The sequence below is a fragment of the Aedes albopictus genome, chromosome 2 (genome assembly GCF_035046485.1).
Source record: "Aedes albopictus strain Foshan chromosome 2, AalbF5, whole genome shotgun sequence".
In the NCBI taxonomy this organism is placed as follows: domain Eukaryota; kingdom Metazoa; phylum Arthropoda; class Insecta; order Diptera; family Culicidae; genus Aedes; species Aedes albopictus.
In genome coordinates, this window is record NC_085137.1 from 101,877,881 (window position 1) to 101,891,271 (window position 13,391).

Consider the following 13,391-nt stretch of genomic DNA (forward strand, 5'->3'; position numbering starts at 1 on the left):
TTCTGGAAGTAGTATTTTTCGATCATTTTTTACAGTATTGTTACTCATGTTATTTGTGGGTTCTCGAGAAAAGTGAATAATTTTATTTAATAAGTATCATAATTTGCTTAGTTACAATTTTGATATAATAACAAATTTTGCTTACCTATTATTATCAATAACAAATTAATGGTAAAATTTGTTATTGAAATATTTTCCAAATGCTCTGTTATTAAGTTGTTATTGAAACTAACAAAACAAGTTATTAAAATGGTTTTCCATGAACATTTTTTGTTATGATGTTTGTTATTTTGCCGCTTATGACAGACAAGTTTATAAGATAATCTGTTGTGTTAATAACTTAAAAATAATCGATTCTATTATTCAGTTATTTTACTCAAATAACACAGGTCCTTATGCTGTTGTTATTCCCTTCTGCTCGGGAATGTCAAGATGGGGTAAAATAGCCCAACTCACAAAATCATTCCTGAATGGGGCTTGATCATTACTATAGGTGAATGATGTCAAGATAAGTTTGCATCGAACATTCTTCTAGCCACTAAACCCACGAAATTTTTTTGATTTCCCAATGAAAATTGGCAACTTCTGGTTTTTCGTGCTTGCAAATAAGGTTTTCTGGTGATTTTATTACCAGCCAAGTGTTTCCAACGAGATTGAGGCACACATGGAGGCGCATGGTTGTTGATGTCTACGCTTTCCATGTTAGGGGTCATCCAAATATAACGACCATCGTTTTGCGGGGAGGGGGTAACACTCCATTTATTGAATAAACGAAAATAGCGGTGGGGCTGTCCATAAACCACGTGGTCATTTTTTCCTAGATTTTAGACACCCCCCTCCCCCACCGTGGTCTTGCGTGGTTTCAGGCTGACCCCCCCCCCCCCTCGGGGTGACCACGTGGTTTTTTTATATGCGATTTATTTTGGCAAAATACATAAAACATATCAACAACACAGTAACAGCATAGTGTATCATTGTGCTTGCCACACAAAAATACTAGTTTGGAGAGAGACAAGACAAATTCCTGCGGCCAGAGAAAAAAAATACGTCTTACATTTCGCTGCAAGAAAGTAGCTGGAATTTTTACAAGGATGACAGACAGCCTCAAAAAAAAAAAGGAGGCAGCTTTTGAAAAATGTAAACGAGAGATCTGCAGCGTGATCTGGCGAGTGTTGGGCGTGACCGAGGATGGAGAGCTGCAGCTGCAAATCGAGTATTATGGCGGCAAATTGTTGATTCAGTATTATCATGAATTTGATGTGAACTAAATAAATGAGATCTGCAAAAAGATAAACATTCAATAAATGATCTGTAAAGATTTAGTCTGATTTGGTGATCAGCCACGTTAGCTGGAGATGTTCAGTAGTATCATAATAGTTGGGTAGTCTTTATCATCAACTAGCTGTCCCGGCAAACTTTGTCTTGCCAGTTGCGGTGGTTTGACAGCTGTTGAGATCCTTACAGCACTGCACTCTAGATTGATTTTACTGTGATCGTGTTGACTTTGTACCCAGTTCGTACAAATTTCAGTAGATTCTTAATTTATCCACTTTTTCAGTTCATTTTTGTAACTTTTTGTACATATAAACACAGCCACCACGAATACGAATCGAACCATGCATGAGTCATGCTGATCGGTCCACCCGTTTTTGAGTTTTGTTGTAAAATCACCCGAATTTTTCCTTTCCTGAATCTATGTATTCATATTATTTTGTTTCTGCTAGAAGAGAAATATGTGACATAGAATTTTAGGTAAACTGGACCTTGTACCTGACTTGACCTTGTGAACATGTACTTAGATTAGCTGGGATTATGCAACTTTCAAGTATTCTTAAGAAAAAAAAGCGGGAAGGTATGCAAAATTGAAGTAAAAGTTTCTCAGAATTTTCTCATTTTTCTGTATTTTGTACAATACTTTAAAAAAAAAACTCGCTTTTTGTACTCTGCATCAGCGTGGTACTAGCGGTGGTAGCCAACCGCGCGCCTGACGGAAGGCTAAACTGCACTAAATGTCTTTATTCTCAGTGCTCGACCTTTCCCTATGTTATTTTGTTTTTCTTAAGATACAGGTGGTTTGTTTGTACGGACTTTAAATGGACATCACAATTTTTCATGCTGTGAACCGGAAAAATCAACCTAGTGACTGAATAAAAACTGATTTTATGCTTTTGAAACAGACAGGAAAAATAAAATACCAAATAAAAGAACCACGTGGTTTGGTCGCAACCCTCCACCCCCTCCGTGGCTTTTTGTGGTCTTTTGGCAGACCCCCCCCCTCCCCCCTAGTGACCACGTGGTTTATGGATGGCTCCTACCAGTGAAGAGAATTGTCAGACAAAAGAGGCACAAAACAAGCAACAAAAAAGGTGCGACGATTAGTCTTTATCCCAACTGGTAACAGATAATATGACATGATCTCGAAAATTTTTGTTGCAGACAAAACGAAAGCTGAATTTGTTGCGAACTTTTCAACTTGTGAATAATCAATTATTACTAACCCAAAATCGAAACTTTTTGATTATACATATTCAGTAGTGTTGCAGTGTTTACCGACTCGGAGTTACCCCTCGATAATGGTGCACGATCTTTGTTCTAATCTGTTCAAGTTGGGACAAACCTATGTCGCATTGGGTAGAATGTCGCAACAAATTCAGGTTGCGACATTGTCGTTATTGTTGCGCGATGGTTGAATTTTGATTCACTGAGCGGTACAGAGGGCAGAAAAGGAGTCGGAAATGCCCGAAAACTGATGAACGTAATTTTTGAATGTTTTCATGAAGTGGCATCTTACCCCATAGCAGATGGCCTTTTTGCACCACTTCCGTATTACGAACCAGTTTTTAAAATCGCTAAAAATCAATGAGCAAATATTGTCTAGTTGCTGTTACCACTTTGAAAGCCTAACAAATGAGGCTATATCAGTGAGAACGATGGAAGTTTGAAAAATGGCATCTTACCTCACTTGACCCTATACTATCACCGCTACTGTTTCTCATCGTAATCGACGAGATCATGGTGGGCGGTTGACCGTGCACCGCTGGGGGTACAAAGGGCCAACGTAAAAGATCTCTAATCTCTATCCTGAGCGGCTACTCACGTAAGTCTTGACCTGGACCTTGGTCAGATTTCTATCGCCCTCCTTGATTTCTTGGTTGAGGCTTCGTTGCCACGAGCCCCTGGGTCTGCCAAGCTGCTACGATATCTTGCCGGATACCAAACCAGCGCTTGCTTGCAGATTTAGTCTCCGTTCTTTTGTAGATGGGCTGCAAAAGGGTGTGTCGAAAAGGAGAGCGTTCAACATAGCTCTGGTCGTAACAAGTTCCTACCTCATGCTTCCACGGGTCAAGCTATGACAAAGACCGCCAGGTAAGAGTTGTGTATTTAGCTGGTAGTGCAGCCTTCGCACTGTTGTTCTTCTGACTTCAGCTAGGTTGAGGAGGTACGACCCGAGCGTCTATTCACCAAGGAGGTGTGGCTCAAACAGCGTCTGTTCTGGCATCAAGCGGCAGAATATGAAATTCTACATCACGTCCTGCTGGATCCAAGATGATTGTCCCATCAGCGTGGTGTTCAATGTTGTTTGGGACGTTCAACAAAACTGGCACGATGACCCTCCGGCGAGACAGGAGTATTAGCCCAATAAGCCATCCGTAAAAAACCCCATTGCGAATAACACAGGAGTAAAAACGACGTCGTATTGCCTGCCTCCTTTTTTTTTGACAAACAACTCCATAGAGAAGTGCCCCGCAAATTCATCTGTGTAGGAACCTCCCTTTCCAGAAGGGGAGGGGTATTAGATGCAAAATACATTTCCTGTCCAAAAAAAAAACCCTGCATGCAAATGTTCACGCCATCGGTTCAGCAGTTTTCGATCAGAAAAAAAATAAAAAAATAAAAAATTAAAAAAAATTGGACAGACAGAAATTTATCTTTATTTTTATAGTTGTAACGAAGATACGCGATGAATACTACACTCTGTGTACTTATTTTTTTTTAATTTCTTCAAATACTTAAACTCAAACATCTCCGAAGACACGAGTTCAATCCACCAACACGTTTTCGAGTTATAATATTTTTAAAAAGAAAATTTAGTTTTTTTTTTCTTTACGCCTTTTTGAAAAGCTTGAAAAGGAAAATGGTAATGCGTTGGTTGATGCAAAAATTCATTGTTCGCGAAATCCAGTGCATGATTAAAATTTCTTCTAATTGAAATATAGCGAGTCAAAAATGGCATTTTTTTGCTGTTTTGAACTGGAAATGTTTAATGGAAAAATGGGGAAAAAATACGGTTTCATTCATTTTTGTTGAGGTACAAACCACACAACAATGTAGTACAACATTCGAAGTTGCACTAAATTGTTTTTATGATCAATGTCTCTTATTGAACAATCTCCAGGAATACATATCTCTATTCTAACGCAAAAAAATGCTTTATCGCAAACGAATTCAGTTGGTTCCGTAGCTTGAAAAAAAAGTGGCTATTAATTTGCTTACTAAAACACGTGTTTCTGTGTCACCACCATGTTTAAATAAAAGGCTAATTTGAAAAAAAAAACTTATTGATTTCAGCATTTTTAGCAAAGTACAAACCTAAATCATAAGCCACATAAACCAGTTTACCGTTCATTTTTCTTCCATTTACTAGTTCCCAGTTTATCATAGCCATGCCATAAAACGCAATTTATATCTCTTATCCCCGGCAGATGCTGTAAATTAAATTGCCATCCCTTGGAAATAAACGACCTACTTTCTTACGGTGCACTTTGCACTGACTGCTGGGAAGACCATCGGCCATTCCACGGGTCCGTTCGTTCATCTTGGTTGCTTGCTACAAACAACGGTCAACTTTTACTAGCTGGCTAGTCATGTGCTGCTAAATCCTCCGAAGGCCACCATTTGATTTGATTTGCATTCGACTGGAGAAGAAACAACGCAACGGGCAAGTGGTTGAACTATGGCCAACATCCAAGGTTCTGTGCACCGGACAGGTGCATCTCAACTTTTACGGGCTAAGAAATAGCATATATCTTGTGGACAGAGGGCTGCCTCCGTCCAAATTCCTCTCTACTGGAAATCGGTGAAGGCAAAAATTTACTTCCTCGAATATCACTGCAAAATAGACCCCCTTCGGTGTCGGCTTGGCTTTAGGAAGGAGTTCAACTTACCGGATCATGATTCGCATTGACGTAGTCAGGGGTTGTTTTCCTGGAAAAGGGCCTTTATAAATTAGAATACTTGGTGGCCGCTATCTCCATTCATACTGCTGAGAAACGGACGCAAGGTATTCGAAGGTTAGGCGAAAGTCGATAACATGAAGTTCTCGAATACATTCATCTACTTTTTCCCAGCTTCCTCATATGTTTTGAATATTACATCTGTGCAAGGAATTTCTTCTCATTGTGCTCATTGATTAACCAGTGGTCTACTTTTGGTTGTTCGAACAGCATACGGTTCAAAGTTGGAGTATCCTCTATGGAGCCACCAATGAAAAATGGTAAAACCTCTCCATGATGACCGATTTTTTTTTTATTTCTATTGATACTTTTTTTTAATTTACCGGAATATTAAGCCTATGATGGGCCCAGAGTAGTCAGACACTATTAAAGATTCCACCATTTATATAAAATAAAGTGGAAACTTTACCAACAAATCGTAGAGCGCTATCGACTGAAAACTCTGTAGAACCAGGGAAGTTTTTCGGCTTCGCAGTCATCAAACGCAATCAAACGACTAAATATCGTTCTTCATCCGACGTTTCGGTGTTTATTACACCTTCTTCAGGGAATTCTACAATTATTTATTAGCTTATTATAATTAGCTTATGATGTCTCGTTTTAATTGTAGAATTCCCTGAAGAAGGTGTAATAAACACCGAAACGTCGGATGAAGAACGATATTTAGTCGTTTGATTGCGTTTGATGTCTGCGAAGCCGAAAAACTTCCCTGGTTTACCAACAAATACAAAGTAAAGGTTATTGCTGACCATTAGATCAAATCTCGCTATTTTCAGAAAATATACGTTAGTATTTGATTTGCTTTCAACAACGAGCTTCCTCTCATCTTGACCGAAATACGTGAATAAAGTGTGGTAAGTTAGTCATGCAACTATCTTATCGTGACTAATATAAAGTTGTCATAAAATAAAAGTTATATTAGAAGTTTTGTGTAAATCTTTGAGAAAATGCAAATAAAATTCTCACACTGTGTAGTAAAAAATACTGAGAAGACTGACAAGAAGGTCTTTCAATGCCCCTCTACCTAGCTACGACAACGACCGAATGTTGGCTGTTTGTCCGAAAGAAAGAGCCCTGCATTGTCTCCCAGAGATAAAGTTCAGCCCTGAAAATTTACATTTTGTCATGAATGCTAATTCGATGCGGAAAGTCTTCCAGAATCTTGGAAAAGAAACTTCGGGGCATCGGAACGGGGAATTAAATTTTGATAAGCTCATTTAACTACCATCGGACCAGATGTGCTTCCTCTCCAGTCCAGCCCGAAGCTAAATTAATTCAAAATCGAAATGTTTCATTTTTGTCATTTAATTGGATTTTCCTGCTAATTACCTTCCTCGGGATCCCTTGGAGCGAGCGGACCCAGGCCCCCGGGTGAAGAGCGGGAGATCCAAATTGAATGCATTGCGTTGATGAGTTCGTTTGAGCGGAAATGAGTGGGTGTTTTCCTTCCCCCCAATCGAGATGTTTGACCCGGTCGCTCCCTTACTTACCCTCAACCTCCTGGAGGTCAATATCTGCTTGCACGTGATGGGATGGATGATGGCAAAGTACCGCTCCATGCAGATAACCACCAGGATGAAAATCGACGCCGTGTAGCTCAACGAGTGCACGAATTGGTACATCTTGCACAGGAAGTCACCAAACACCCAACTGAAAGTAAAAGAGAGAAGGGGAAACAAAACGGAACGATGAGAATTATTTAAGGCGCTGGTTGAGATGATGAACCGAGTCGCACCACAACCACAAGTGAAGAAGTTTATTTCCGTTGTCTGGATCAGATTTGGCGCCTGGGTCGGCACGGGGTGGTGCTTTCAAGCGCATCAAAATCGCATTTAGGAACTTTTAAGCTCCGTCGCCATTTAGCAAACGACACTCACAATCACACCAACGCGACGATGGCTTCCGGTGAATCGCTGCGAGGGTGTCTTGGCCAGGGGCGTACAATTTCGTTTCAATGATACACTTTCATGCAACATTTGAATGAGTCACTTCAAGTGTTTCATACATTTTTCTAATGACTCGGTCGTTAAAAAAAACTTTTCCACTCATCGTAGCACTCGGTAGTCTCCCACCCGGTCGCATTGCTTGTGCTTCACCCGTCAGAGCATTAGTGTCTCACTGGTGCGCGCTAGTCTCTCAATGGTTACGGGCGCCGGTTAATTGGATTTAAGTGGTCGAATTTGTTATCCTCTTTCATAAAACATAATTATCATTCTATTGGCGTGCACCACTATTTAAAAATGTGGTTTAAATAGTGTTTTTAGCATGTTGAAGTATTTCAATGACTCATAAATGAAACGAAAATCCAAGTGTATCATCCCATGTTTCATACACACTTGTTTCTGTAGCAGCAACGAACGAGTGTGTTGCTGGGTGAGAGATGAAACATCACAGCAGTCCGTTCGCATGGGAAACGATTTGCTACAGTCGTCGTACGTCATGTTTTCCTTTCGAAATTGCACGACCCTGGTCTTGGCTGAAGTCTTTAATTATGTTTTGCATCTCTTCCTGGGACAGATCTTAACGCTAAGTTCAAAACTGTAAAGGAAGTTGCCGTAGAAACTTTTCCAATTTCTTCCCATTAACGATTGAAATTTGACTCCGTTTATGTTTAGTGTTGCATTTCACAGGCTGCAGTGGTTAAATAGAAAAATGTACAGTTTGAACGATTATTTCACAGAAATTTGGGCAATCCAAGTGACCAAAATTTTTGATGAGAAAGAACTTGTTAGATTTTGCTCTTCAGCAGCTTCAGTTTAAGCTGCTTTCCGAAAAATTCTCAATTTTTTTTGAAAGCAAATTACATAAGCTATATTCTGTGAAATTTTCAAGATGTGGTTTTTATTCGTTTCTGAGTTATGAACAATTTTGTCGAAATTGTCCAGATGTACTATATGAGCTGTTTGTTTAAAAAAAAATCATAACTTAAGAAGCATCGTAGTTTTTTTTTTTTTTTTTTGGTGAAATCATAAGCAAATTTTCTCAGCTATAACAAAAATACATAATGGAAATAGTTTTCTACAAATTTTTCCACTTTTGAGGAAATTTGGCTTGAAAAGTCAGAAAAACTATTTAGGATGTCCGGAAAAATTCAAAAAAAATATTTTTGGAAGGAAATTACATAAGCTATATTCTGTGAAATTTTCAAGTTTTTTTTTCTGGTTCCTGAGTAATGATCATTTTCGTGCAAATTAGTAATCACAACGGTCGAAAATCAATCAACACCTAGACACCTTCCACAAAATTGGTCATTACTCAGGAACGAAAACAGAAACTCATCTTGAAAATTTCACAGAATATAGCTTATGTAATTTCCTTCCAAATTTTTTTTTTTTGAGATTTTTTTCCGAACTTTGTAAATATTTTTTCCGACTTTTCCAACCAATTATCCTTAAAACCAGAGTTTAAAATTTTCATTTTCAATGAGTGAAGTTCAACGTCAATTTTGAAAATTCTCAACTGGAGGATCAAAATAAAATTCATTTTGGCGAATGAATTTTTTCACTTATTCATTCATTTTTTCTGTCACTGACAATTTTCACTGAGAAATATAACTAGACCGTAACTCCCGATTATTCTTCCAGTCACCTCAAAACTTGTGTATAGTAATTAATTAGTGTATAAATTAACTGCTCTATCTGTCCATTAAGTCGAATTGTGGTCTGTTAACAGAAATTAGACATTTTACGACGTGCGCAAAACTATTCGTGACAGAGAATTGAATGAAAAAAGAGAGGCATTCAGCTGACAATGAATGTGGCCAAACACGAATGAAAAAATGAGAATCCTAATATTCACTTTCAACCTTCGAATTTTTTACACTTTGCCAAAAGTGGAAAATTTTGAGGAAACTAATTTTTATTTTGTATTTTTTTGGATTGCTGAGAAAATTTGCTATTTCACAAAAAACATTGCGTCTTCAATGCTTTGTTATTAAGTTATAATTTTTCAATGAAAACGGCTCATATGGCAAATTTGGACAATTTCCACAAAATTGGTCATAACTCAGGAAAGGAGAAAAACCACATCTTGAAAATTTCACCGAATATAGCTTATGTAGTTACTTTCCAAAAAACATTTTTTTGAGGATTTTTCGACTTCTCCAACCGATTTTCTTTAGCTGTGGAAAATTTTGTGGAAAATAGTTTTAATTTTGCATTTTTTTTTCAATTGCTGAGAAAATTTGCTTATGATTTCGCAAAAAAAATTGAATCTACGATGCTTCGTTCTTGAGTTTTGATTTTCCAAAGTAGCTGGTGTCTGTGGAAAACATTTGATTTCCACTAGTTTTCCGGAAAATTAGGCGACCCTGATTTTTTTCAATTAAGTTTTTTGTTTATATACATATGTGAGCCCTACCTGTATGTGTTTTTTTTATTAAATTCTGAGAACCTTCGTACAAATTTATACGATAATCCCCATTTATAACTTAATCACATATGTGACTTCATTTCTTATAAATATCTCTTGTTATGCCGATGATCACGATGAACGGAGTTTATGGGATGATTCGCTGGTGACGCTTTTTCACAGATCCTTTAGCAATGACAACATTTTTGGCGTATGCTTGCTAACTGCACTAGTTAGTCAAGGTTTCCCAATTTCAGTGCCCTTCCACTGGTTCATTCCCTTTTTTCCTCCCCGATGTTGGGGAAATAAAGCCACTACGTCCAGTAAACTAAACTTTTGTGGCATTCCTTTGAATTAATTCCTGAAGGAATCTCGGAAGAAACCGCTTGAGCAATTCCTGAGACTGCTGGAACTTCTGAAAGAATTCATGCAACAATTTTTGAAGAAATGCCTGCTGAAATTTCTGAAGTAATCGAAGAAGTCTCTAAAGATGCTTCTGAAAGTATCGCTGAACAAATTCCATAGAGAATTTAAAAAAAAATGAAGAAAATTCTAAATGAACTTCTGAAAAAAAAACAAGAATATTTTAAGAATCCATAGATGGATTCTCAACAATTGTGTTTAATGAATTCCTGGAAGAGCCCATAGAGGAATACTTAGAGGTACATTCGGAGGAAATCCTGAAGGACTTTATGAAATAATACCAGACGGAATTTCTGATAAAATCTCTGTGTGAACTTCAGCAGGAATCTCTGCAAGAATGTTTTTCAGCTTTTCCGTAAGAATCCTTATAGCATTCTCTGAAAGACCCCGTAGATAAATTTCTGAAGGAATCCCTGGAGGAATTTCTAAGACTTTCGTAAGGAATCCTTGGAGCAATTTCTGGATGATAAATGTCTCGAAGGAATATCTCAAGGAATGTGAAGCAATCTTGCGAATTTCCTTAATAATCTCTTGTAGAATTTCTAAAGCAATCTTTGGAGAAAATTCCCAAAACAGGTTCTGAGAACATTTTGAAAGAGTTCTAAATTTCTGATTTCTAATGTACCGTCAAACTGGGTTACTTGCAACAGCGGTGTAACTTGCAACACGATGACATACACTAAATGTGAAGCATTTTTCAATAATAATGAAAACTAGTATGCCCTACTATTTCGGTTATAGAGATTATGTGTATCAAAGATCGATTAAGTATAAAAATTAGCTTTGTTTCTTTGTTTATGGTTTAGCTACACTGTTAAAACGGATTGCTTATTTTATGCCATAAAAACAAGTATGAAAATCGTGCTTGACCTCTCCCTTATGGTAAGTGCGATAAGTCTGATGACCTTGCTTGCAGTTAGGTTACCTAATAGTAAGCTTAGCTAAACGATAAAAGTTTGATGAACTTATCGACTAAGTAATGCAAAAGATCATTATTATATTCGACAACCACTATGGGGTAACTTGCAACAGCTGAATTTGACGAAACCTTCTGTTATTTATCTTCATTTCACGATATACTTGACAGAAATAACCGAAATGGATCATTTATTGATTACGTAACGCGTTCATTTTCAAATGACAATTCATTTTTTACATTTTTTTTTGTACGTGATCTTCAAACATTGATAGAAAATACCACATTTTGAAGTTTCATTCATGTTTCTTCATGTTAAAAGTTCAATTTTTGTTTATGTGTAAACATCACCAACATCAGTTCTGAACCTAGATGGAGTAAATTATTTCAGTTGAATACCCAAATTAGCGAGTTTGACCTTTACAAAGTAGAATAGGTTTCAATCATGTTAATTTAGCTGAAATTGCCAAACACCACTTCAAACTGAAAATTACTTGAAGATGACTCACTCTACCTTTTCAAGAAATGACAATAGTTATTGTTGACATTTTGTAATGAGTGCTTATTCACGAGAATCATATATATTTTGTGTTTGAGGGACGTGAGACCTGTTGCTAAACGATATATTCTCGCTTGCAATAACTATCAATTCTTTCATGAAAAATTATATGTCAAATGGTTAGTGTACATCTTTTCATGGTATGTTTCTTGCATAACATCAAAAATTTACAATACGACAAAATACTAGAATGTTAGTGCTGTTTAATGATAGCTAACTTAGCTTCATGTCCTATGTTGCAAGTTACCCCACATATGGGGAAACTTGCAACAAGCATGTATTTCGCACCTCCTGATTAGGTGGCAACGTATTTTGGTAAACCAAGTGCTGCATAGTATTCTACTCGGAGTAATTAGCGTACACGATGCATCACAGGATGTTTCAAATGTTTAGATTTTCAATGATATTGCTTCAAAGTCGAAAAGTGTTGCAAGTTACCCCATTTGACGGTATCCTTGAAACATTATCTAAAAAATCCATGCATTATTTTTGGAAGCTATCCGTGTAAGACTTTCATAAGGAGTTCTTGGAGAGAATTCTGGTGGACATTCTAAAATCTAAAAGAATCCCTTGAGAATTTTGTGATAGCATTTCTGACTAAATTTCTTTATGATTTCCTGGATGATTTTTTTTGGTAGATCTACGAGCAGTTTACAAAGGAGTCTCCGAAAGAATTTCTTTAAGAATCCCTGATTGATTTTTTTTTCAGGAACTCGTGAAAGATTGAATCCTAGGATTGATTTCAGCAAGGCTCCACGAAAAATTATCGAAAAATTAGAGGAAGTTTTTTTTAAAGTAATTCTTGAAGAAATTTGTTAAAAAAATTTGTGGAGGAAATTCTGGAGATATTTTAGAAGAAATTATTAGTTCAATTTAAGATAAAAGCCATGGGAGCCTGAAATAATCCCTCGAGAAATTTGTTGAGGAACGCCCTAGAGGTTCTTTAGAAATTCTTGCGAAAATTTACCGAATGGATCTCATTTTTTTAAAAGAGTTGCTGAAGGAATTTCTAAGAAAATCCCAGGAAGATTTTCTGACAGCAATTCAGATTTAAAAAAAAACCCTGGAGCAAGTTCCAAAGTAAACCCCGGAGAAAGTTTTGGAATTAATTCTTGGAAGATCGTTTGAGAGAATACATAAAGAAATTGAGAAAAAAAAATCTTGAAAAGTCTTAAAAAAATATGGTAAATCTCTGAAGGATTTTCTTAGGATCCTTATAGAAATTTTTGCAGAAATACATACACAACTTTCTCACACAACTCTTTGTGAAACCTTTGAAAGAATCCCTAGTGTAATTTCTAGAGAAATTAGAAGTCGCTATGGAAATTTCTGGTGAAATCCTGGGAAGAATTTCCAAACCAACTCCACTACAACATTTTTGAATCAACTTTTAAAACATTATCTGAAAAACTCTGGAATAGCTTCTGTAGGCATTGCTGAAAGTTTAATTTAAAAAATCTCAGGAGAAATATCTGAACAAATATCCAAAGAAATTTCTGAATTTTTGAAAGTATTTCTGCTTTCATGGATAATATTCTGGAAATAGATCTCTCATGAATAAATGAAAAAAAATGCAGGAATTTAAGAAGTAAATGATGAAAGATTGGAAGAACTCTTTGTTGAATTTGTAGAATATAAGCAATTCGTCAACAAATCCCTGAAAAAAATTTCCGATTGGAAATTTTTTAAAGCATCCGTCAGGGAATTTTTGGGCGAATACTCGGACAATTTTCTAAAAAAAAATATAAGAAAGATTTTTTGAAGAACATTTTGGTAGATTTTCTAAAGGAATGCACAATAGCTTCTTCACAAGAATTCCTAAAGAGTTTTCTGAAAAAAATATCCAGAGGAATTTTTGAAGTTATCCCTAGGAGAATTTCTCAAACAATCTCTAAAATGATTTGTGAAA

General features: G+C 36.7%; 1 protein-coding gene across 4 annotated transcripts in view; it reads right to left on the reverse strand.

Moving 5' to 3' along the window:
- The window catches only part of LOC109419738 (trissin receptor), a 326,442-nt gene that overhangs the window by 80,448 nt on the left and 232,603 nt on the right, over positions 1-13,391 (reverse strand). For all 4 annotated transcript variants that reach the window (XR_009997449.1, XM_062850150.1, XM_029852724.2 and 1 more), the window contains one exon: positions 6,725-6,884. Coding sequence is in view for 3 of the 4 variants with exons in the window: in XM_062850150.1 (XP_062706134.1) it covers positions 6,725-6,884 (160 nt within the window). In the remaining variant the exon portion in view is untranslated. The remainder of the gene's footprint in view (positions 1-6,724; positions 6,885-13,391) is intronic.